Below are 27,929 nucleotides of genomic sequence, written 5' to 3'. Positions count from 1 at the left end.
CTCTTATATAAATTATATATTTATATATATTATTATAAAAAAATATGCATTTAGTATGAAAAATAAATAAATTTAATTTTAAGAGTATAATCCAGCTATTATTAAAATTTGTCAATTTTAATTAAAAATTCGTCAGTTAAAAAGGATACGTTTCCATCGTTTTCCTTTCTTTCCCCCGATTAAGTCATAAAATAATCCCACAATCCACCCCGATTGCCGATTATTCTTCCCAACCTCGACTATCCATGAAATTATCCTCCTCCTACTCTTCCCCGTATCCTCACCCCTTCTCGTCGAAACCCTAGCCATGGCTCGCGGGTTCCGGGGCGTGAGGGATGACCTCTCCGAGCTCGGCCGTCACCTCGTCGATGTCGCCTGCTTCCTCCACCCTCTCCTCTCCCCCTCCTACGTCGACTCGCCGCCTTCCACGCCTCGCCGCTCGCCGTCGCCGCGGCCGCCCTCGTCGCGGATGATTGCTGGAATCCTCGGCGACCTCGCCGAGGTCAGTGGGGCCCTTCGCGGTGGCCTTTCGCGCCTTTCCGTTGCGATTCGTGGATCTCCCGAGAGGGGCGTGGGGGCCCCGGACGATCGGGCGAGGGTTGTTGGAATCTCGGATGATGTGCTAGAATTTGTTCGTGATCTCGTGAAGTCCCCTGAATCCTGGGTCGATTTCGCGGTGCCTGTGGGTGAAGATGGTAAAAACCTAATTCTTTTATTGTAGTTGCTGTAAAGTTTTGCATCTGTAGGGAGTCATTTGTCAATTAAATACAGCTTATCCTTTTACGTTGTATCCACTGCTTCATTCAAATTTGGCTAGTCCTAGATTCGCTGGTTACTTGTTAGTACGCGATAAGATAATTAAGCCAGGCTCAACAATTCTGTTGGTTGCATTAGATAATTGAGCAATTAATGTCAGACTTCCTATTTGGTCGGACTGTCAACTTACTGTCTTCTAAGTCAAGATTGAGGACTAGCTATGCATGATCACTAAATGTACCATAAAAGGCTTGCGATCGAGTCAGTATAGTTCTTTTAAGTCCACTGGACCAACAACTGATTCACTACAACAGAAAGTAATTACATCTTCTTGTTTTAGGTGAATGGCACGGCGTGGGTATGGATACACATTAACAGCAAGGTTAATGTTCTCACTTCTCACACCTAAGATTATCACAGTGGACTCCTGTTGTTTCTAATGAACTTTTGGAGATCCTGTATGTATGTCATGGTGAAGAGCTTCGTTATGGTTGATTTGCAAGGAATAAGCAAGAAAAAGAGGACAGGAGGATAGGGAAATTTAAATAACATAATAGGCTTATCTAAACAAGACAAGATAGTGTGCAATTACTAACAATATAGCTATGATTTGTCAAAATCATTGTTTTAGAAAACTTTCGCCTTAATACCTAGACTCCCACCTTAGATAGAATATAAGTAGGCTCTACTTAGGTCCCACCTAAGTGACCGGCTTAGCATCTCATAATATTTTAATATGTAGATTGACTTCAAAATTCAAAATGATTGTACATGTTGATGAATTAATGGATTCAAATAGCTTATTCTATATCTTAACAAGAATAAATTAGTGTATTGTTTAGATTACAAGTATTAATTTTAATTTATTCTCTAACTATTATTTCTTTTATTTATTTATTTATTTAATTAATTTATTTTTAATTGTCTTAAATTCTGGGTGCCCACTTGGTGCCTAGGCTCTGCATCATCCCTTGTCCATCTGTCTACCGCCTACAGTCTTCTAGAACCTTGATTAAAATAATGATGAATGCCCTGTAACATTGGTAATTTGGTACGTTGTTTGAAGCTACGAATATTTAAATACCACATGTGAATATTGGAGTTGCCTAAACAACTAAAATTCTTGACCATGGATATGATTTTTCATAATATTTTTGGTAACTTCTCCTACCTTTGACCTTCTGCACTTTAATCCATTGAATGTTTGCACTGCTTCTACCTCTTTTATCTTGAAGTCTTTATTGATTTTTTGGTACTAGTCATGTTCTGTCTCACTTGTGATAGTTGGCAATTGCATTTTGTTTTGCCTCATCATAACGCTTTTCTCATTCTGTGCTTTAACAAATTCTGTTGCTAGTTAATGTTATTAAGAGTCTCATTTGTAAAATTTAGCACATGCCATAAAGTTTGTGTTATTGGGTCTAAGATATGCAAATTCCAATCCTCAAGCCAAGCTCATCTTTGGGTAGATAATGCAAGCCATTAACCATATGTAACCTTGGGCCCTGACAGTTTATTGAAAGTAACATTGCAATAAAAAGTTATTGGGATTGCATTAGTAGTTCCGCTCATTAACCGGAAGCTTCATAGACGTAATGGTTTTGTTAGATACACTAGGCAACCACAGTAATCTAGTGGTGGAAAAATCAAAATGTAAGACAGTTGCTAGATATTTGTGTGAATTGTAAAATGTTCATTTTCTTACTACTGTGCTGTTGCATTTAGCGGAAAAACAAAAATGAGGCACTTACAATCTGTAAGGATAGGAAGAAACTAAATTTAGGATTGTTGTCAGTCATGATAACTTTAGTCAGAATGATTTGTTTCACTTAGGCTGTGGTCGTTGGTGTTCTTAGATTGGATCTGGCCCTGATTAATATTAAGATGACAGAGCACTGCTGTTCCAAATTTCAGAAATCAGAAAAAAAAAAAAAAACAATTGTCAAGAGCCACTTTTCCTGGTTAATCAGATAGGTAATTTTACGATCAATCCCAGCTTCTCCATAAAGAGACGGGTTGATATCAAATCATTTCAGTATTACTTTGTCTTTGATTGTTTTTCCTATTTGCTTGTTAGTATCAGAAGTATGCTGACTTACATGATTCTTGCTAGTTGTTATGTAATTTGAAGAAATAAGTTGTCCACCATTGAATTTTTTTAGTCAAAAATAAGGTTTGAAAAATCAGTATTGGGATTGGCCTTCGGAAAAAACATTACGTATCAGTCGGATCGGCCATATCGGTTGCCTGAACCAGATCGATTTTTTAATTACGTAAAATTCTAAGTATTATTTAAAAATGCAAGAAAACTTCTAAAAATTTAGAAAAAATTTTACCAAAAATAAGAAAATAATGAAAGAAAAATTATGGTGTAATAAAATATTAAAAATAAGAAGAGATTAGAAAGAGAGTAAGTCATGGTGCAGTGAAGAAGAAGAAGAAGAAGAAAAGAGACGAAAAAGATAGTGGAAGAAATAAAAAAACTGAGAGAAAAAATAAAGAAATAAATTAAAAAACTATACACCAGAGTTCCTCGGAGTTCGTCGGAGTTAGATCTCTCCATAAGAAAAACAACGATTATATGGTAAGGAGAGAAAAAGAAAGAAAGAAAGAAAGAGAGTAAGAGAGAGTGAGAAGAAAGTGTAAAAGAGAGAAAGAGGGAGTGAGAGAGATGCTTTGTTTAAATTTGATTTAGCATGATTTCTTAATCATTTCTTCAAGTTTACTTCATGAACTTTGGTGTTTCGATCATCTTTGTTAATCTCTCTATATCGAATTGGTGGTGGTTCCTTTCCAAAATTCAACATTTATTTTAATTTCCTCTTATCTCTTATTCCTTATTATTCTCTATCTTCCCATTGCAGTAGGACCATGCAGCTGGACAACATTATACACCTATTATACTTAAATAATATGGTTGCCTTAGTGCCTTGTGTCGATATTAGATTGGCCCCCTTGTATCAATTACCATATATCTTCAAGTCCCCAAGCCAAAAGCCACTCAACTTAAGTGGGAGAGAAGATTAAAGGGCCTACATTTTATGTGAGAATTCCCTGATTTTCATACTAGGAAGTTTGAGAATACCAAAAATGGTGAACATTGAAAGGTGGATCATTTAGATCTATAATTTGTAGATCATCTCATTCAAGAATTTAGGGTGAAATTGAATTTCAAAATTTGAATTTCTCTAAATTGTTTATGTCACGACTTGAAATCGCGGCCACATACCCCAATAGACTTGAGATACACGAAGCATTCACATTAACTTTCCAAATCCACAAGATAAAGAACCCAATATAAATTAATAACTCTTAAGTCAATTAATAAAAATTCTCAAGGTAATAAAGAGGTTCAAAGTATGACCAATGTCTTCCTGAATATAATATTAAAAGAAACTAATGTGACTAAGGGGAAAAATTAAATCCTAAGTGGAGGTTAAAAGGGGTTCTAGTCAAGGTTCCAAAAATCGGTATCGGGATCGGGATCGGCCGTCCGAAAAAACGATACGTATCGGCTGTATCGGCCGTATCGGCTGCCCTGTATCGGATCGGATTATTTTAATTAAATAAAATTCTAAATATTATTAAAAATGTTAGAGAAATTTCTAAAAATTTAGAAAAAATTATAAGAAAATAAGAAATAATAATTACTCACATATAAAGCCTAAAAAGTAAAAATATCTTTTTCTCCTTCTCTTCTTTTCTATTCATTCTCTCCCACATTCTTTTTTTTATCTTTTTCTCTCTTTCTTTCTCACCTTTTTTTTTTAATCTTTCCCTCTCCCACACTCTCTCTCATGCCCCATTTTTTTTAATCTGTCCTCTCTCTCTCACTCTCTCTCTTGCTCTTTCCCTCTCTCTCTCCTTTTCTCTCCCTTCCTCTCTCTCCCTCACTCTCTCTCTCCCTCTCTCTCTACTGCTGCTGACAGCTGTCAGCAGACAGCTGTCTGCTGCCTGCTGCAGCCACCTGCAGCAGGCCAGGCCGAAACCGAGTGGTTTCGGCCTGGATCGAGATCGGCTATAGCCGATCCCGATTCATTTCGGCCGATCCCACTTGGGATCGGCCGAAACTCAAATCCTTGGTCCTAGTGCACCATGTTCATTCACTATGCCAATAAATATTCAAAATTAAATTTGTTAAGATAATTTTATGAGCTAACAATTTTAACATTATAGGTGAATCCACACAAAAAAATAAAGCCAAACATGCTCATAACAAGAATACTAAAGCACGAGTATAATAATACAATGGTAAATTGATAACAGGCTCAAGTATCATAATATAGAACTTCTCAATCTCAAATAAATATCATATTTCTCATCTTGGGCCTTTGGCCATGGATCCATATCAATTAGAATTTAGCTTCGGGATGATGCTCAAGCCTTTTTCTCATAGTAATCTGGTTAGGGTCACCATAAAATATTACTGAGTGATAAACGCACTATATTTTTTTCTAATCATTGAATGACTAGAATCACATCATGTTGATTTTTGGTATAGCCTGGAACTATTCCCTAACCTGTTAGGGTTGCATAAACAGATTACCGTATGATTAGTAATCTATCTGTTCTCTAGACTTCAAAGTAGACTCTAGTTACTATAGGGAGATTTTAGATCTAGCGTAGGACTATTCTCAATGTCTTACCTACCCATAACCAATGTTTCGTTAGATGCACAAAGAATAACATTTCACAAAGTACAACATTGTCTGAAGTATACAATTGCACGGAAGATAACATAACGCAAAGAATACCATTGTATGAAGAGTATGGTAATTAAAACAAGTAGTATATATATTTTGCAAAATATGATGCAGGGTAAAATTAGGTGAATCCACTCATCGGTGATCCACATGAAATAGCTTAAATCAATATTCCAAGTACAAGTAAAAATCTTCACTTTTATCTATAAATAAATTTATATTTTAATTTAACAATATACTAAAATTACAACTAATTAACTTTCAGGCTCGCAACCCATTTACTAATACGCTTGAGCTAGGACAAGGTCCAAACCCAACTAAGAGGGGAAAGTGGACTGGGCCCTAGCTAGCCTATCCTAGGTCACGGGCTAGCCTATAACCCATGCAATCTTATCTTATGGGTTAAGCAAGGCCCAATCTATACCCTTCTTCTCCTTCAAAGAAGGGGCAATAAAGGAGGGGAAAGCGAGGTGCAACCAGGGGAGGGAGCTATCGGCGCCTCTGTCGGGTGATCCAAATCGACGATATCGAAATATTCCTCACTATTAGGGCAACCAAGATGAGGTGGAAGGAGGTCTTTCAAGACAACTGGCGGGGAGAAGTGCACCATCTATGGCCGACGACCATGGTAGTAGACAAGATTTCGCACTAGGCCTCATAGGCACCATCAAGCAACAACAACAGTCTCATGCAGAGAGAAACTTGTCCAGAGGGGTGGACGCGATCGACGTTAATATTGATAGTCATATGCGGAAAGAAAACTCATCGACAGGAGGCTATGTGGTGTATCTTCCCTAGAACTCCAAAGTGCATGAGAAGGCACGTGCGCTTACTATTTTATTTTATTTTTTTGGAAAAAATTTCATTTTGTACCTGTGTGTGTGTGGTGGGAGGGATGGGGAATTGATGACTAAAACTCATCACTGTCAAAGTATATATCTTGTCGATCTGCCCTTAAATTATTCATCCCATACTAATGTTGTAAAAAAGCAACTACTTAATCTGGCAGTGAAGCTTTCAATTAGCTCACATATGGTGCTTGCACAAAGGTAGGCTCTCCTGTGTAGCTGAACAATGAAACATTAAAAATGCTATACTAAATGTTTTATTATTAATAAACTAGTAAATATGTAAAAATAACTACATAATATATGAACAATTGTTCAAGCTTCAGTTTCGGCCGATCTTGACTCATGATGATGTTGCAAAAGATGAGACATTGACGTAGCCAATGTGGTTGTGCTGGTGGGTATAGGCAAGGCAGACAAGGTTGCGACATGTGTAGGCGGTGCCGTAAGTGAGATGAAGTGATTTTTTTTTTTTTTTGAAATGAGAATGAGATGAAGTGGGAGACACGATAGAGATAGGGAGAGAGAATGGGAGAGAGAGAGTGAGGGGAGATTAAGAGAGTGAGTAGGAGAAAAGGAGATCTTTTATTTATGTGAGGAAAAAGAGGGTGAGTTAGGATAGAAATTGAGAAAGTAGTATCTTTTTTAGTTTTAACATTTTGAGTAATTTATATTTTATATCTTTTTAAAATTTTTAAGATTTTTCATGTATTTAAAAATAATTTTTATAATATTATGTAATAAAAAAATAGTTCGATATCGGCAGGCTAATACGTATCATTTTTTTGGACAGCTAACTCCGATCCCGATATTAGAAACCTTGCAATTATCTTCATCAAAGAGATCCACATGCATAATGATAATATGATCTCATGATTACTCAAGTAAACCAAGAAGTAATATTTCTAGTAATTTGTTTAGTTGAATATCAACAAAATTTTAGTCACCAAAATCTTAATAAAGATAGATACATTAATAAAAACAATCTAGAGTGCATTTGCATATTTGATTCCCTAGTAGGACCTATATGTGGTCTAACTGCATGAAAGGACCACATAATGCATATTTGGGGCAGTTTACCTGTCAACACTGCCTATGCAACCTCTTTATGTCCCATACAAACCTATTAGATTTAAGGCTAAATTACACCTAGATTTCATGAACTCTGGTCAGATACCATTTATATCCTCTAAAAAGAATGTGATGTTTAGGCCTCCTGAACTATTATAATTTTTATAGAAGGTATATTTTTAACATAAAAGTTAATTTTACAAAATTGCCCTATATTGTTATGCATATTTTGACTGGAGGGAAAGGAAGAAAGTTTGATAATGATCGAGAGGGAGATAGATTGAGAGAGAGGAAGATGAGAAATTGTATCATGATGGAGCTTGGGATTGGGGGAGAGAAAAATATAGGAAATAAGAGTTTGATAGAGATAAGAAGGGAGACCGGTTGAGAGAGTTTGAGAGGAAGAAGAAGAATCGAAATAATATTACAGTATAAGTTGTTTTTGGGAGGGGAAAATGTGGGGAGAAGATGAGAGGGAAATGATTGGCAAAAATTGGTAGGAAGGGAATGTGAATGTTTTGGTAAATTTGGGTATGAAGATGAGAGCAGTTTTTGGTACTAATGAAAGCAGCCAATCACATGCCAAATTTGGATGACCAAACAAATGGTACGCGAAGAAAAGGGGTCATCTTTTAACATTTGAATAGTTTTTTTGGGTTGGTTGGGGGTGGGTTTCTTCTATAGGGGATTTAAGCAATATGAGTCATAGTTCAGGGAGTTTAGGAATAATTTAACCTAGATTTAATGTAAAATTTTGATGAAATGGGGAAACTATATTATACCTAATTTCTAGCATGTTGGTAGAATAACAAACCTAGATTTAATGTAAAATTTTGATGAAATGGGGAAACTATATTATACCTAATTTCTAGCATGTTGGTAGAATAACAAACCCTTTGAAGAAAGACTAAAGCAAGCAGTAGTATTAATTGATCATTTGTGAATATGAATTGCATAATTTTAAAATCAAAGACTTTCATTAAAAAGCTGCATGAGGGATGCTGAGCTATGCCAGCCATGATACTGCAGTCCTAGTGGCAAGACTGGACATGTCCTTTGGCACCGCATGACATTTATTAGCTAATGCCACCCTAACTGTAAATGCTACAAATTTCTTATTTCTTCTCATCATTCCCTGTGCAGTAGACAAATATTGCAAGATTTTACCTGATAGAATCAAGGCAGTCTTACAATCAAGGGCTGCCTAGCTTTTCTACACTTTTCTAACCCTCAATTATGTTATCCTTTTCAAATTGCCTTCCCATGGAGCCCTCAATTGTTATTAGCCTTACCAGAATTTCCAATTTGTTACTGGTCCGTCTTATGTCATATTATTTACCACGTAGTTTTTGTGCTATAATTGTATTGTTGCAGATTTTAATATGTCTCATCTTCAAAGAGATCATGTAGCAGCTGTTGAACGATTGTCTCCAGAGTTAGCAGAATTGCGTGTTAGACTGTGCCCTGCTTATATGAGTGAGGATTCATTTTGGAAGATTTACTTTGTATTGTTGCATCCGAAGCTGAATGAGCATGATTCGGAGCTGTTATTGAGTCAACAGGTATTAATTTAACTTATGTGTCATGCTTAATCATTTTCAATTATTTTTTTATATCCTAATAGTCTTATCAACCAAATTACATTAATTCTTGTTGGTGCATGATTTTTTTTTGTTGTCTCCCTAAGGTCCTAACTTATTAGACTCTGTGTACCTTTTTACATATCCAAGCAAAGAGATGTACCAATTTGAGAAAATGGTAAGATTTTTGTTGTTCCTTTTTACTGAAAAATAATGAGCTTTAAGTTTTACTCAACAAGGTTGTCTCTTGATTTCCACCTTTTCCTATTGGTAACAATATTGTCAAATACGACTTTGCATTTTGCACCTTTTCTCTATATATTAAATGAAGTCTTGCTTTATTAGATATTATTTAATTTATTGATATTGTTTTGGAAAATGACCATGTTATTGATTATTCTTCAGTTGCCACCTCGGAAAGCTTAGTGGTTATCTTAGTTTTTTGTGTAATGTAATGTTTTACTACGAAAGATAACCTTGAATTTTCAGAACAGTTAGCAATGTCACCAAACTGATGGTGATATTAAGGTTTCTGTTCGATATATGTAATTGTTATTTCTCTTTTCTAATTTGTATATTGTTCTTTTCTTTTTTTAACTTCATACTATTTTCTAGAACGTCCAGACTTCTTCTTAGGTGCTCCCAGTCGTGGGAACTAGGTGGTCTTTAAAACCTTAATATTTATTAGATAATTTCGCTGGTTATTGTTACTTTATGCTCATATCATAGTTGGGCAATTATATCTTGCAAGTATGTACTTACGATTTCCTGAAGCTTGCTCGTGTATTTTATTGAACCTCACAAGTCACAAGTGTTCAAAGATGATATATTTTGACCTTGTACTGTAAAGATTAAATCTTCCATTATGTTATTTATTAGAATTTATGATTTCTGCGACTCTAATTATCCCCTGTGAAGTCTAGCTTTCTAGGTTGCCTTCTCCTGATTTTCTTTCTAAGAAGTAAGGAAGTATGATGCAGAACCTCATTTTTTTCTCTAATGTTTCTGATTCTTGTTATCCATAAAACTTGTTGCTATTGAAAGAGGTTATGTATATCTTGGACCCATATCTAGTTACACATAGAGCTTTTTCTCATTTTTTCTTTATTCTTTGTGAAACCTTGTATCAATGTTTTGAAAGGCGTCGATAGTGGACGATCACCCCACTGCTTAGCACCAAGGCAAAAAGCGGGTGATAAGGCGGGCTAACATTTTTATATTAAAAAAATAAAATAATTGTTATATAATATATTTATAATTTTTAATACTAATATCACATAACATAATCACAATTCACAATTCACAACTATAACAAGTTCACAAATATCACAACTAAATACCCAAAACAAATAACATGATAAAAAATTAAAAATTATCTAATTCATAATAAGTTAATAAGAATCACAATCAAATATCCAAAACAAATAACATGATCAAATATTTAAAATTATTATATTCATAGCAAGTTCACAATCATCAGATCCAAATATCTAACAAGTTCACAATCATCACAAGAAGCACATTCATAATAAGTTCACATTCAAAATTAGACTTCTAGTTTTCTTTACAATTTTTGGGGGGAGCTTTATTTACTAATAATTTATTATCTGAATCATCATCAAGCTCTAACTCAATATTATCATCATCCTTTATTTTCTCATTTGACTGGATCAATTGCTCGTCTAGAAAAGTGGAAGGAGTGCTATTAATAGTACCTCGAGCAACTCTAACACTCATCCTTGATGATAAAAATTCTTTCGCACTTGATGCTTCTATTACCATCTCCCGAGTTAATCCTTTATCCGGGAAGACCTCTTGCTCTTGAGAATTATTATCTAACTTATCAATTGCATTATTTCTCTCTTTTGAAGCCACAAGATTCTTCTCTTTTGATATCTTTCGATCTTTTATTCTTGCATTAAATTGTACATAAACTAGATCATTTAATTTTCACTTCCAATCTATTTCTCTTCTTTGAATGAATCTAAAAACAAAGACCAAATTAACATTAGTCAATTATAATTTAGGATTGATAATTTCATCTTTTTTTCACATCTGGATGAGCTACATGTCAAATTAAGAATCTTAAATGTCATGGTAATGAGTATAAGCTTTATATACACTTCGCCAATGAGCTAATAACCATACAAATTAGAAAATAACTTTGTAACATATTAACATACATAAGTGGATAAGACTAAAAGACATATGCTTTATTACATATGTTGAACTATTAAAAATACCTTGGTTGAATTTATCATTATTAACTTCTCTTACCAATCTTGCTAGTGGTTTCCTAAAATTTTTAGCAGCATCCTTCTATGCTTTCAACCCTATATTTATAATGTACACTTGAATGGACATATCTGGATAAAAGTTCTTAACACGACTAAGAACATCATCCATTATATTTAAATCACTCTCAATTTCATCACAATCTTTATAAAAGTTATCCTAGCTCACAATTGACATATAAATTCGTAATGCTTCTTCCTTTTCAATTTGTCCAAGTGTCAGTCAAAATGGAGCAATTATTTTTCTTCCATGCATCTCTATGATTCTTCAAATTATCATTTATTTTGGCCATTTGCTTATTCAAAAGTGGCTCACGTAAATCATGCATAGATACTGGCTTGAACCCTGAACCATACTGACTAACGCTTTCATCAATACATGAAATGATTTATTACTGACGTCATTAAAGAGAATGCCACACTTATAAACCTAATGAGCTAAGTCCATTAGCAGTCTATCTCTTTGTTCTTTTGTAAAAGTATCTTTTATACTTATTTTTACCAATTTATCCTACTCTCAAATTGCAATTTCTGGATTAATAGAGGTATATCTGTCTAAAGGACCTCTACTTCTTGGTCTTTTACTTCCAACATCTAAAATTTTTTAATCTTTTCTTTCTCCAAATATTTTTATTTCTATCCTCAATTCTGCTTTCTCTTTTGATTTATCCTCTTCTCTTTTTGTTCCCCTTTATATGCTCTTTAATAACTTTTGTTGCCTCATCTGTAGCTTTTGGATAAGGTGCAACATCGCCCTAATATGTGCAATATGCTTATTGAATCTACTAATTCTTCTCTTTGTGATCTTCTCACGAAATCTGTATTTTATCGTGTTAGCATCATTTTTATTTGGAAGGTATCTATATTGTCACTTTGGATCATTAGAGCCAATAGGTACAAAAAACTCAGATGATGTTGATTCAGCTATGGATGGCTGTGCTAGTAATGGCACGGCACTTGACATTACTGGCATGACACTTGGCACGGGGTGTGCCAGTGGCACACCCCCGTGCCGACTAATGCCGATCGGCACGGGTGCATGCTGACCCGTGCCAATCATTGTGCCATGTGAAGCCCTTTTTTTAAATTTTTCTTATTTTTATTAATCATTATCGAATCAATTGATTAGTTGATTATTTAGAAGGTTTAAATAAAATTGATAATAATAAGAATAGAGATGATAATGATGATGGTGATAATGACAAGACTTAGTCTAGTGCAGTGATGATGGAGATGAGGCATGCGTTTCTGTTACACAATCTTCTGAAAGAGATTATTTTTACAAAGAATTTGAGTCTGTAAGTAGCAACACACCAGGAGAGGCTCACCCATAGGATAATATGAGTTCATTATAATTACCATCATATCAATCACACCCACTATAGCTAGGATAATATTATATTCTATATCCACATTCTGCATATGCTTATGGTGTATCTATGCCTATTCGATGACGTTTATTTTCGTACATATTTAATATCTATATTATATTATAGGAGAATTGCAAAATTTCTATTTATATGAAAATTATGTGAGATATTATAATGAGCAATACTATTAGTGAATAAGTTTTGAAAAATATCGACAGTATTTAATGCAATATTCTCATATTATTCTTGTGGCGACAAATGAAGTTTTTAATCCTTCTCGTCATTTTACGACAAATGAAGTCTTTGATCCTCCTCGTCATTTTATGTTTAACTAGATATAAATTTTAATTATTAAACTATTATCAATTGATGTTATGTTTTCAATTATATTATGGAGTATTCAATTATATTATAGTGTTCAATCATTAATATTAGTTTTAATGAATGTCTTTAATCATAGTATGTGTTGAATAATATTTATATTTAATTGTTGCTTTATCTTTAAGGATAATGGTAACCCTATTATTAACTAGTTCATTTTTATTTATTAATTTTTTTATTAATTTTATAGTAATAGAAATAGATGTCCTACCGAGATAGAATTTGTAACTTGCTATCCTCTTGCCTAGCAGGTAAAGATCTACCTTTGATCCTATTAACATTGGACCTAGTGCTCAGGTAGTTTGGCCAATAGTAGGTTAAGAAATATTGAACGATAATGTGGGCAGGAGTTTTTGAGGAATACAAATAACCTCGATTTTTTTTTTCTAAAATGTCATTTACAAAAATAATCTAAAGATAAATCATTATAATGTAGATTTTAAACTTTTATACATATATTTAAACCAAAAATCAAAAATTGACATATCGAAACCAAAACATCTTTAAATGTCCTAAAAAGCTTATTAAAAGTATTATAAATGCGTGCCGGTGGCACGTAGGGGCGTGCCACTGGCACGGTCGACTAGCATGTGCCATGCCGATTGCACTGGTACGACCATCGTTGGATCTTGCCATAGATGCTGTTTGAGAGGAATTAATGATCATATCTGACTATTTGTGAATGAAATTGGGCAAAAAAAGGTAAAAAGCAAATATAATTCATATTTCACATTTTTAATTCCTCCAAATAATAATCAGTAAAACACTAATTAGTGAGGATAACTCTAATACTGTAATCAGTAAAAAAACAAACAGTAATCAGTAACTAATTAGTAATTACTAATTACTGTTCACGTGAATCAGAATCACATTTCAAAATCCTCTAATCAGAAATTTATACATACTTAATTAGCAGTCAATTAACTGCAATTCCCCAAATTAATAATGCAAGACAGTGAAAAGATAAAAATAAAAAACCAGTAATCTTAAATCTTAATTCAATAATTCATAAACCAATTAAGCAATTAGCAATTAACTTTTCTAAATTTCTAATTAATTCCTATAGCTGGATACCATAGTAGATTAAGAGTAAGTAATTGAAAAATTAAGCTAGGGAAAATTTGGAAATTAAGCTAGTAAGCTCGGGAATGACTGACTGACTGAGAGAGACTGAGAGAGTGGGAGAGTGAGAGACTGATTCACTGGGAGAGAGACAGAGAGAGAGAGAGGAAGACGCAGGCTTTCGCCAGTTGCTGCACGCTGCTGCCAGCCACTTGCCGCCTTCATTGTGGGAAGATTGGTCCCTGCCTTTATTGCCGCCGGTCGTGTAAGGGAAATAGCCTCTAGGGTTTGCAGCGAAAAAGTGAGAGAGATGAAAGAGATATTGAGAAAGAGAGGAGTTGGATGTTTTTTTTTTATATATCGGTTAATTATTAAACCCGATCTGCTATAAAACCTGATCCGTTTCACTTATTATTTGCATTCAACTTGGTGGGCCGAAGCGCCTGCCCACCTAGTGCTATCTAGCGCCTAGGCGGCTGGCCGTCTTTCGTCGACGCATTTCAGCATACGGCGGCCGCCTATTCCACCTTTCAAAACATTGCCTTGTATACAATTCATTTGCTTGTACAATCTTCGATTTACTCTTGGATGCTTCTAGGGTTCTTATATACTTTTGAGAGTTTAAAGACAGTCCAATTAGAGTTTTTCTATTAAGTGAAGAAGGTTCTATTTACAACAATTATGACCCTAAATGTTCTTTTATTATGTATCTTCTGTGAATTTGAATTTCGAAGGGAAAAAATATTGGGATTTCTTGCCATAAATGCATTATGAACTCATGACTTATAGATAAAGTTTGTTGCTTGTAATATAATTGTCTAACAGTTGCTATACATAATTAGCTTTGTCGGTGAATAAGTTTAAGATGGGCTTAGGTATGTATATTGTCACAAGTTACAACAATAATAACCTTAATTCAATATAATATTTTTATTTATATATATATATATATATATACACGTATATATGTGTGTATCTACACCTGACATATCCTTGGTGTTTTGTATGATGTATCCTTGTTTTTTTAAGATTTTCCATATATAGATAATATCTGCTTATCTGTATCATAGCTTATTAGTATCCTATATCCATATCCATGCTTTATAGATTATGTGCTTACTGTTGTTCATGGCATGTTACATGTATGTGTTTTGTACTGTTAATTATGTTTAAATTTATGACTTTTTATATGTTGAAGTTTTCACTTTATTTTTCTGAAAAGAAAAGTGTATCGCATTCTATAGTGCAGCTGTTCATAAGCTTGATGATCGTCCACTTCACGTTTCGATATATCAAGATAAGTTTTAACTCGACATTGATTTCCTGTCAATTGTAATTTGAATTAGGTATTCAATTATCTTTTATTATATTAGAACCCATAATAGCTTAAAAGTCAAGCTTGATTTAATATGACATTAAGCAAGCTTGGTTAAGCTTGGAGTCAATGTTGATCTGAATTTGACTCATTTAATTGTTGTGTTCTGCTGCACTGGAAAGTTGCTCAAAATCACGATCAGAACATAAATTTAATAAGCCAACCTGCCAAGCTTGACTATGAATCTCAGGATCAAGAGGAAAAAAAAAACTCCAAGGTTGATCTCATGTAGTCTAGATTGTGGTCAGCTTGCTTGCAGTCTCTCTATCTGTGATGATTACACAAGACATGTATGTGAATCACTGCTCTGCTTTAACCATCCTTCATTAATTTGATGCTTTATGAATATTACCATCTTGTATCCTCCTTGAACTTGGAACAATCATTTCAACATTGCTAATTTTAAAATAAAGATCATGATTCTACATCCTAAGAACCAAGATATTCTTGAGCTGTTACATTTTGATGTTGTCCATAATTCCGGCTTACAATTGATCCTCATTTTAGACTATACTGATTATGAGAATGAGGCATCTAATTTGATAGTTACTGATGTTGTATAAGAGCTCATACCAGATTCTATCTGTAATTTTCTTTTACAGCGTTCCAATTGCATATTGGCATTGAACTTTGCCTGGAAGCAGCAATGTTGGAAGATGCTTAATTTCCAAATTGATGTTAGTGTATTACATTTGCAACATAGATGGAAAACTTGGGCACATAATATGCGTACTGACTTCAGGCAAAATTTTATTGGCTAGAAGCAATTTTTAAGGCAATCTAATTATCTTTAATATAGGAACATGACCATTTCTGACTTCTCACAGCTTTGATGAGTCATAATGAAGAATTGAGAAATGAATTTGAATTCACAAAATTTATCTATATATTTTTATATTAATGAATGTAGAATGCTTGTATTGGACCTTCCTTATCTTTATATTGGCCAGACTACAACTTTTTGAAAAGTGAACTATTTTGTAGCCATTGGATGTGCCTTGAGATTTGTAAAATCTTATCTTAAGGTAGAAAGAAAGTGAGAGAACTCTATACCTGCATCTTGGGATAAACTTTTTATGATCTTGGGAAGTAATCAATGTCATGAAATAAAAAGTTCTGTGCTGGCTGTTAGCTATGTAGCAGAATTTGAGCTATGTAGATTAACCTGACCTGGGGTTGGCTGTTGAAAGATCTAACATGAAGTGCTTGGAGGTAGAGTTATATATCTATATACTGTTGATATTCGTACTTGAACTGGAGTTTATGGCTGTTCCTTTTGCAGATTGTAGACTCTATGCATGTAGTGATGGAGATGCAACAACATCATAACTCTGAGACAGAGAGCTTGCCTATTATGCACAACAGGGAAAGTCAAATTGTACAAGAAGATGGTCAATCTTTGGGGTCTCAGACATTCGTTAAGGTAAGGTCTGATCAAAGCATTGGTAAGCAGGTGTTCACCAAGACAAGATCAGAACAAAGCATTGATCAATGGTCAGAGATACCTTCTGATGTGGATGCTCTCAGTGATGGTAAAAGGCAGCTTAGAACTGAAGACTTGTTATCCAGTAACATAGATGGTGGCAATGCTGTTGTTCTGGAGAAGTACATGGACTCACTTTTAGTAGATGAAAACAAATTGCAATCTCTTAGTCCATCAATTAAATGGGACCACATAAGAAGAAAACCTACTCACTTTGGTGATTATAGTAATCATGCTCAACAAGCATCTCATGTTAGAGTAATATCAAGTGATGAATCGAGTGACTGGCATGCCATCGGAGATGCTGAAAATGACATTATCTAGAAGACACAAGTTAAGAAGATCATTTTGAGTCCTTTGGCTCAGTATTTCTTGTCTTCATGCTTGGAAGCTGTAAATTTGTATATGATGTTCTTGGAATAATGCTTGTTCAGGAAAAACTAATTCACCTATCATATGATTATAAAGATCTGTGCATACATATAAGCTCTTATCTTTCATGCTTAATTATAGTTTTCTCCAGTCAGGATTCAAGATACATCATTTTTGAAGTTTAGTATCACAGTATGATCAGGTGGTTGTCTTGGGGTTGCCTAGAGGCGCAGTCTGAATTTCTTTTGTCTATTTTGATGTATGGTTAATATATTATTATGGTAATGTGTAAATATGCAAACTGTTAGAATTGGGTCAGGCTGGGGATCGAATTTTGAACCGATCAACCAACCGCTAGATCAGTTAGGGTAATTTTGTACGCAGTGATATGATTCTAAGGGTAATACAGTCATTTACTAATTATGATTTAATTTTATTTGAAGCCTAGTTGGTCTATCTGTAGAGAATTAATGTGTAGTATATTGTAAATTGGGGGGTTGGGGGGGATTACGTTTCCTAGGCCTGACAAATCTGATCCAAGTAATCAATACATTATAAACCAAGCTTTATCCCAAGTCTCACTGATATCTTCCTTACGTTGTTACGGAGTGCTTCCTTAAGCCTTTTATATAAGCTAGTGAGTGGTCCCGACCAAAGCCTCTAAAGAAAGTATTTACGGTAACAATCTGATTCCAAGAAGTCATAAAAAATTTGATCAAAAATAAATTAATTAAATAAACTTATAGATTACAGAATATAAAATTTTGAATAGTTGAGTCTAGTGTTGGACATTATCTCCTTAAGACTAATTCGTCCTCCACTGATTGCTTCTGGAACAGTGGACATCAGTTTTTCAGGATACGACTGTCTTGCACTCGAAAGGAAGTAGCATTCGAATGCCATGCTAAACCTGAATCGTGCTGTGCTCTTTCTTAAATGCAGACTCAAACTTAAGACTCGACTCAGATTTAGAAGGAATGAACCAAATTTCTGTGTAAAATTATGCAGACTGACAGCCTATTTATAGAATTAAATAGGCTCGACGAAAGGATGCAAATGGTCACGAATAGATGCACCATTTCGGATCTGAAACCAATTAACAGTTACAACGTGAAGGGTTGCACCATTTTGGATTGGGTTCAACCAACTAACTGACTGATTAACTGTTCATCGAAAGGACACACCACTTCGACGAACCAGACCAGATTTGAACCCGTATCAGGCAAAAAATTAAAATTGAACTTAACCCGTGCGTGCGAACTGAATCAAGCTAAGCAGCACACGCATGTGAGTTAAGCTTCATCATTTTGGATTGGGTTCAACCAACTAACTGACTGATTAACTGTTCATCGAAGGGACACACCACTTTGACGAACCAGACCAGATTTGAACCCGTATCAAGCAAAAAATTAAAATTGGACTTGACTCGTGCGTGCGAACTGAATCAAGCCGGGCGGTGCACGCGTGTGAGTTAAGCTACATAGTAACCTTTACCCACAAACGGTATCCCTTTTGGGGCCCAAAGCCCATAAGAAGATTGTTACTCATATACCATACTAACATTTTTCAAATATCTAATATGGTACTAAACTTACTTTTCTTTATTTTTCATTGTCATGATATCTACTTTAGAGTTAATTTTCATTCACTTCTCTTCATGAATTTGACTAAGTGAATATATGACAATAAAATACTCTTTGAGCTAAATTAATTCCACCATTAAACCATCATTAATAATGTGTGGGCCCCACTTAAAACTTAGCTCAAAGTTAATAAAAAAATTAATGTCAAATACATGAAATTACCAACAGAAAGCTACCCTATCCTTAAGTAGGCCCACATCAAATAAGAGCCAGTGCTTCATGTTCCCATAGAGATACTTTGCGTCTATTATGCCAAACCAACTATGGGTCAAGTCCCATAGCGGGGAGACAAAAAAGTTGTAGTAGAACAGTGGTTAATGATCTCACTGACAATCCCACAATTTGGACAAGTGCTTTTAGGGCTAAGGTGAAGGTAAAAAAGGATATTACTTGTCAGCAATTTATTCTAACAGAGCTTTCACATAATTTTTTTATTAAATTTTGGGGGTTATGCAAAATCTCTAAATATTCTAGCTCCCATTGAGGCTGATCAAGAATACTAGACTTTCTAAGAAAGTAATAAACAGTACTCTTATCAGTAGCAATACCTCGAGGATGGGAAAATTAGATCCACCTATTAGCCTTATAATGAATGGCCAAGACGATGGCAAAATATTTTTCACATAAGGCATAACAAAAAATATTAAGGATACTATCTTCATTCTAGGTCCTGTTAGCAATAAGATTAGAAACTAATGTGAAATTTTGTAAAGAATGCATTTTAATAAAAATAGGCCATTTGCTAACAGGGATGCTAGATAACCAAAGATCAGCCCAGATGCTAATGCTGGTGCCATCACTAATGGGCTTGAGTAATCCCTCTCTAATATTTTTCATGAATCTAGAACAAGGCACCAACTCCGAGCACAATTCGTAGTATAATATTATTTTCAAGGATGCATGAGACCATATTTATTAAGAACAATGTTGGCCCGAGGATCATCCACCTGATTACGGATAGAAAGAACTTTCTTGGCAACAACTAAAAATCTAACTATCCAAAGGTCACGAATAGCTAAACCCCCCATCTCGTTTAGGCCTAGTGATTTTGTCCCATCCAATCAAATCAAGGCCCTTAATTTGCTTGCCTTAGATAACTTGAAAATGCGATCAACTATTGCCAGAGGAGTCCAAGAAGATGAGAGGAGATGAACCGGCATAAAGTTGATAACGGAGCTAATCAGGGTAACACGCCCCGCTTTAGAAAGCATGACTCATTTCCAACGTGCTAACTGGGATTCAACTCTTGCCAAAAATTCCTCATGGTATTTACTTAAAAAACGTCGAGACAAGACCTTAGCACTAAGGTAATTGGAAGAAAAAGAATCCTCTTGTATATTAAGAGCACTTAAGATAACATATTTTCATTTGAAGGAAAATTTGTACGGTATTTTTTTTTTCAGATTTCTCTATTAATGCACAAATTTTTAATCCTATGATACGATTGAAAAACATTCATTAACTCTCCATAAGATTGCACGTTATCTTGAATAGTAATGAGAAGATCATTTGTATACATGAGATGGCTAACATGACATCTATAGTTAAGATATCACCATTTAAAATAGAATCTCTCATTAAAATAGAAAACAAGTTGGTCACAATGATAGATATGAGGACAATGGATCCCCTTGCCGAACGCCTCGTTTACTATTAAACCAGTGAGAGGCACTACCATTCAAAACCACAAAAAAACTAGAAGACGAAATAGTAGCAACAATCCACTTAAACAAAAATATCTAGAAAACCCATATGAGTCATAGAACTAGTAATGACCTCCCAATCATAGGCCTTTCAAGATCAATCTTAATCATTATAAATTTTTTAGAAGACCTACTCCTATTTAAAGAATGAATAATTTTCTAAACTACAGCAATGTTATCATGAATATGCCTACCTTAAATAAATGATGTTTGCTCAAGGCTAATAAGATTAAGAAGTAAGCATTTCATTCTGTTAGCCAAAATTTTAGCTAAAATTTGATAATTCAAATTGCAAAGGGAAATAAGTCTATAGTAACCTTAGCCGGGTTAACCATCTTATGAATAAGGGAGATATATGTTTATCCCCAACTAGGAGGGAGAGAATAAGATTAAAAAAAAAATAGCGGATGGAATGGACTAAATTCTCATCAACCTCCTCTAAATATTTCCTATAGAAATTGGCTTGAATATCATCTAGGTCATACGCTTTCCTAGCTGATAAAAACCATAGAGCATTTTTTTACCTTCGACTCAAAGGTCTTTGTAATAAGATTATTATCGTAATTTCATTTTTTTTCCTTGGACCAAAGTCTCCGATAAAATTTAAGAAACTCATCCTCATTATCCTTAGCCTCAGACACATCCCACCCCTCAAAGGTAGTTAGAGAACCAACAAAATTACAATATTTAATGCCGCATGCTATTTTACTTTTTAAAACTTATTTAAACTTAGATATTTTAAAACCTTGTAATTCTATTGTTTAATAATATAAGTTTCAAAATATATATAAGTTACTCTCTAACTACATCAAGAGAAATGCCAGCGATTCTAGGGAATGTTTTTCCTCGAAAACCAAATTTTGATAAATATGCCATTTACCTTTCTGACAGTGGAGATTTGCTATTGATAGGCAGCCTAAAAGAGGAGCAAAATGGCATTGATGGGTTCTCCTAGAATGCCCTCTCAATGGGAGATAATTTGCATAGTCTAATAATCAATCCTTGCCTACCTTATCAAAGCTCAGTAAGGTTCTCCTGTTATGACTTATGACGCTTCCTTACTAGGAGCCTACTCTAACGCCATCACATGCCTCTCCTTTAATTGAAAAAAATTTGATTAACTATTTAGTATAAATGCTATTTTGATATATCTTGACTCAGGTTGCATTCCCTATCCTCCTAAGATGTTCAATTTTGAGAAGATTTGGCTTCCTCACTCGAGCTTTGACAACCTCATATGCCAATGGTGAGACTTTGCTTCTTCTTCCCAAAATGCAATTGCTTCATTTCTCTTTAAGCTTTATTTCTTTCAAAACATACTGTAGTCTTAGTGACTCTCATATTTTTATAGTATTTTCCGTTTGAAGGCAGCTATCCTTATATTCTCTCTCTTGATAGATAGGAAGATGTGGCCCCCTATCCATGGCTCAAGGAAGGGATTTCAAACATCAAATCTTTCAGTCTTATGCAAATGATAGACATACAAATAATTTCATCTTTTCCCTACTATTTCTTTTAAGCCTATAAGGATCACTTCAACTCCCCTCTCTCTCTCTCTTCATTGGTTTTCTTGATTATTTAGACCTCTCTTTTCCCTATTGGGGGCTTTGATCTCTCTAAGCTTAGACTTGATCATTGGGCCCAGCCCGCTCGTGCTCGGCCCGGGCCCGAACTACCAATGGGCGGCAAGGGCCAACCCTTTGCCCGCCCGGCCCAGCTCATTCAGCCTGCCTGAAAGCCCGCCCGTTAGGCCCACCTGCCCGTTCAGCCCACTGCTACAGTGAAAAATAACTGGAAATTTTGTACACTGTACCGTTTTATAATTTTTTTAGCCCATCTCTCCCATCACAATTCAGCCCAAGTACAAGTATTGTTTAAATTTTTTAGCCCACCTCTCATCACATATCAGCCCATGTACTATTTAATTTTTTTAATATACTTTTTTTTAAACATAGAAGAGCAGAAATATTTTAAAAAATGTGACGGTAAAAAATATTCTAAAAATAGCTTAAAAAATTCTGAAAATTAGCAAAATAGGACCTCTACTTTTTTTTTACCATTTTACCCTTTTAACAGAAATAAACAACTAGTTTATAGGGGTATTTTGGTAATTTTAATTTTCCTCGTGCTTATAAATAGATGATAAATTTTCTAAATTCATCACACATTCTTAAATTCTCTAATCTCTCAAGTTCTTTCCACATTAAAAGTTTCAAGATTTTTAGTTTTCAAATTAGTAAATTCTCTCCAATATGGATTCCTTTGATGATCATATAGAATCTCAATTGGAGGGCGGAGATTCAATTAATCCTACACTCGCATCTCAACCTCAACCTGATCTGGAAACTCTGACTTTGGCTTCATCATTAGGCAGTTCTAAGAAATTAAAGTCCGAAGTTTGAAAGTATTTCAAAAGGATTGAAACGAAAAATGGTCAAACTAATGTTATAGATTGTAGAGCTAAATGTCTTCAATGTAATCATGATTTTTCTACATTAACTAAGAATGCCACTACTCACCTAATGAGGCATATTAAAGACAATCATAAAAAAGGTCAACTTGATATTGGTTAAATGTTGCTTAATCAAGGTTCTTCCGAAAATATTTCTAATTTTTAATGGAATTATGAAAATGCTCGTAAAGAAATAGTTAAATATATTATTTGTAGAAATAAACCTTTTGCTATAGGTGATGATCCGGAACTTGAAGGTTGTTTACAAAGAGGTTTTAATCCGGCTTTTAAAAGAATTTCTCATCATATAATTAGAAGAGATGTTTTAAAATATTTGCTGAAGAAAAAGAAAAATTAATTTTAGATTTTAAAAAATTAAAATCTAGAATATTTTTTATTAGTGATATTTGGACTTCATACCAACATTGGTCTTTTATGTGTATAAACGCACATTTTATTGATGATAATTGAAAAATGCAAAAACGAATAATTTCTTTTCAAAAGCTTGGTGAGAGTCATACTAGTGAATATTTTTTTCGTACTATTATTCAAGAGTTAACAACTTATAATATCCAAAATAAGGTTTTTTTTTCTCTCACTCTTGTAATGCATCTAATAATGATTCCACAATTTCTAATCTTCGATGTTTTCTTCTTTTACTTTATAATGGTGAATTATTACATAATAGATGCATGTGTTATATTATAAATTTAATTGTATAAAGTGGTCTAAAAGAAATTACTGAGCTAATTCATAAAATTAGAGAAATTATACATCATATTATTTTTAATGATAAAAGAGCTAGAACATTTACAAATATGTGTAAAAGGTGTGGATTAAAAGCTAAAAAACTTCAATTGGATGTACAACATAAATGAAACTCTACTTATGAAATGTTAGAATTAATACTCGAATATTAAAAAGCTATAACTTCTTATGTTTCTTTAAATATTAATAACGAACTAGAATGTCCTACTGATTTAGAATGGGAAAATACAGAAAAAATAAAAGATTTTTTAAAACATTTTTTGATGCTACTAATATGTTATTAAGCTCTTATTATCCTACAATTACAATTGCTGGTATGCAACTTGTTAATATTGTTCAACATTTTATTGCTTTTCAAAATGATCAGACTTTATATAATATTTTACAAAAAAATGGAAACTAAATATGCTAAATATTTTGAACCTTTTCCTTTACTTATTGGTTTTGGCATTTTATTAGAACCTCAACTTAAAGAGACCGGCCTTTTCGATATTTTTAATGGTTTATATGAAGCTAAACAAGATGACTACGTTTCTCGTGCAGTAACTATTAAAATTTATTTTGAAAGGCTTTCTAATGATTATATATTATATATAGTTCTTCTTCCTCTACGCCTTCATCTTCTGTTATTCCTCCTGAAAGTGATAGTACTAAGAAGTCATTGCTTGCCCGACTTAAAATGAGGAGAACTTCATCAACGTCGGGGGGAATCACTGAGCTTCAAGCATATTACAATCATTTTTTGTAAATGAGGATGAAATAGATATTTTAGTATGGTGGAAGGCAAATGAGACGAAATTTCCAATTGTTGCTACCATGGCCCGTGATATATTGACCATTCCTATGTCTACTATACTTTTAGAATCTGCTTTCAGTACAAGTGGGTGATTGATTGATCAACGTAGATCATGTTTGGGAAAAGAAACAATTGAAGTGCTGATGTACCTACAAGATTGGTATGCTGCCGAATCTAGATTGCAAATGGACGACCATTTTGCAATAGAAAATATATAATTTGAGTTTTTAAATCTCAATGACTAATATAATTCTATTTTACTTTTTATAATTAATGGATGGATTATGCAAATGATAGATAAGTAGGTGGGTAGGTGCCAACCTAGTTGGGATGTGCTCATTCTATAATAATACAAAAAATATCCTCCTAATTTTGGTGTAACTATTTGTTTAATTATAAATTTTTTTCTATTTACTTATTTGTTTAACTTTTTTTTTTCACATCTGCTCATTTATTTTTATTTATTTTAATTCTAATTTTTCATTTACTTTATTTACAACGCCTTCTCTGTATGTGCGAATACCTGTTTTTTGCATTCGAACTGCCTGAATGCATTCTCTGTATGTGTGAACTTCTAAGGGCGCGTTCGAACACAGTGCGAATGCGGTGCGAACACGATGTGAACGGAGTACTATGTAAATTTGGGTGAATAATAATATGGAGTATTTTATATAAAACTCTTAAAAAATCCCACCAAGTGGCTGATAGCCTGAGTAAAAAAAATAGCCACCACCCACAATGGCACAACTCCATAAGATGGCAAGACCACAACTCTTTATCTCTCCATCTACCCATTTGCCCAAGGCCCTAAGCTACAGTAGCCTACTTACCTCAGTACCTTGGACCCTTGTGTTTATCACACTCGGATCCATTTTTGTTGTCAGCGAACCGCCGCTGCTCGGCGCACTCAGCCACAGCGAAGAACTCCTCGATCTTGGCCTCAAGCGGTGCCATCTCGGCGGTCGATTCCAAATCGGCCCGTTTGTCCCTTAGAGCACTCATCGGCGTCGTCTCTTCCGGTCAATATACCACAATGGCAGCTCTTCCGGCGGCACCTCGCAAGAGGCATTGCTCAAGCAGCATGAGATCCGCTCGAGATCTACAGTGGAGCGTCGCCGACCGTCGGAATTCTACTCCGTTCTCGACGTCCGCAGCTTCATCAGGACATTAGGGCTTCGGAGTTGGAGGTCGGAGATCTGGAGCTCTGCCATTGCCCTTGCCTTTCGGCCGCGAGATCTCACCCCCTCCGTCGTGGCACCGCCGCCAAAGCCAGCGTCCTAGCTCTTGTCTAATACCTCACGGGTCGAGGTTGCTAAAAATCTTAATTGGTAGAGCCCGGCCCGGCCAGCCTGATATCTCACGGGCCAATAGGTGGTAATGGGCTAGACTATTCTAGCCCGGCCCGAACCGCCTGATGATCACGTCTATCTAAGCTTTCCCTTCTATTCTCGAAGGATGAAGTTTGCAAGGCTATGTTTGACCTTGGGTGCAAACAAGGTTCCTAGCTCAGATGACTTTCTAATCATTTTTATTAGCGGGTTCTAGGACACTACAACTTCAAAATCTTCACGAAGATTATGGCCTCTTGTCTCCGCCTTTAACTTGAGAATTTGGTTCTTGATTCTTGGTTAGCATTTATCAAAGGCCGACTTATCCTCGACAACCTCGCAATCTCTTACAAGCACATCTCTTCTTTTACTAGGCTCGCTTCTCGGGGAGTCCTAATCAAGCTTGAGTTCTCAACGGCCTTTGATTGCATTAGCTAGGATACCCTCCTCTTTATCCTCTAAGTGCATTGCTTCTTGCCAAAGTGGAATGTGGGTCATGCTATGCCTCTAATCCTTTAAGGCAGTAGTCCTTGTTAATGGGCATCCTTCGAACCTCTTTTTTCCTTAAGGAGGGCCTTAGGCAAGAAGACATGCTCTTCCCTTGCTCTTCATCCTGAGTATTAATCTTCTCGCTTGCTTTCTTTTTAGAGCCCAAAGTCTAGGTCTGGTTGAAGGTTTGGAAACCCCCTCTTTTGCCACGCCTATCCTACGGTTTGCAAATAATCCTTCTCCTCTCTTCTAGAGTATCTCCTTGATCCTCAACCTCAAATATATCACCCTACTCTTTGGTCTCATTTCTAACCTTATCATAAACTTTGATAAATCTTGTGCCATTTCACTCAACCCTTCTTCCAATTCTTCTTTCTAGGCCTTTATATTTGGTTGTGCACCAGGTTCGCTCCCGATTAATATCTCAACCTCCTTGTTAAACTTGGAATGCTGGCTGCCTCAGAATGGTTCCCGATCATTGACAAGTGTGAAAAGAGGTTGTTAGCTTAGAAGGCTAGGACCCTTTTTATGGGAGGATAGTTGACCTTTGTTAAATTGGTGCTATCATCTATTCTAACTTACTTCCTGTGAGTTTTCTAGGCTCCCAATTGGGTTATAAACATGATTAATATCCTTAGGCAACCCTTCCTCCAAAGGAGGGGTAACAATATCTCTAACTTTCAATCTTTAGTAAACTGGTAATTAGTCAAAATTGTTTGGTAGGCTAGGAATCCTTAATCTGTGCCTCTTTAATATAATGATCGATCACCCTTGACTTTTACTTCAAAAGACATGTCCCCTTGAAGGATCGCCATTAGCTTTATGTGGAAAGATACCATCAAATCTTCTAAGGCATTTTTGTCTACTTTATGACATACGGCAATTAGACCAAGTTCTAGGTGGATAGGTGGGCTAGTGGTTTGCCTCTTTCAACCTTGTTCCCGAAAGCTTTTGTCATGTCATCCCAACAGGGCATTTTCTTCTTAGAGGATCTATTTGTTGGCCAAGAACAATTGACCAAGTGACTTCCTCATAAATTTTGGATCTTGAAAGTCTTTTATTGGAGATTCCTCCTCCCACCCAAGGGCCTAACTCAATTCTTTTAGCCTTCGTTCACTTACGAATAAGAGTAGAATGGGCATAGCTATTCTAATATTTAATACCAGAAGAAATGAGATAATACTAGTATAAGTTATTCTAATATTTAGTTTAGTACTATTATAAGATGTGATATACCATAAAATTGATATTACAATAATAAAATTATATTAAGAATTAGTGATATTTTAAACCAAATGATGAAAGTACCCTTAAAAATATATATTAAATACTATGGAATGACCTTTCTACTACAGACTTCCCTACATTATATTGTATTTAAAGCATACTTCCTGCATTTCCCTTTTCTCCACATTATATTGCATTTAACGCCTATTGCGTTGTCGGTTCTAAATT

The 27,929-nt window shown here is 34.8% G+C and overlaps 1 protein-coding gene across 1 annotated transcript; it reads left to right on the top strand.

The window, feature by feature from the left end:
- Window positions 1-179: 179 nt before the first annotated feature.
- Window positions 180-17,409, top strand: LOC140760080 (uncharacterized). Its single transcript, XM_073096884.1, has 3 exons — window positions 180-695; window positions 8,753-8,940; window positions 16,723-17,409. The coding sequence occupies exons 1-3, from the start codon at window positions 308-310 to the stop codon at window positions 17,245-17,247; spliced, it is 1,101 nt and encodes a 366-aa protein (XP_072952985.1). The 5' UTR covers window positions 180-307; the 3' UTR covers window positions 17,248-17,409.
- The last annotated feature ends 10,520 nt before the right edge of the window (window positions 17,410-27,929 follow it).

Source organism: Typha angustifolia, chromosome 5, assembly GCF_048772165.1.
Source record: "Typha angustifolia cultivar Huaian chromosome 5, ASM4877216v1, whole genome shotgun sequence".
Lineage (NCBI taxonomy): Eukaryota > Viridiplantae > Streptophyta > Magnoliopsida > Poales > Typhaceae > Typha > Typha angustifolia.
This window is presented reverse-complemented; position numbering and strand designations above follow the sequence as displayed.

Excerpts from the sequence above, each read along its gene's own strand:
- LOC140760080 (XM_073096884.1), top strand. The coding sequence starts at position 308 with ATGGCTCGCGGGTTCCGGGGCGTGAGGGATGACCTCTCCGAGCTCGGC. Across the intron at positions 696-8,752 it reads GGTGCCTGTGGGTGAAGATG|ATTTTAATATGTCTCATCTT; the intron begins GTAAAAACCTAA and ends GTATTGTTGCAG. Across the intron at positions 8,941-16,722 it reads AGCTGTTATTGAGTCAACAG|ATTGTAGACTCTATGCATGT; the intron begins GTATTAATTTAA and ends TTCCTTTTGCAG.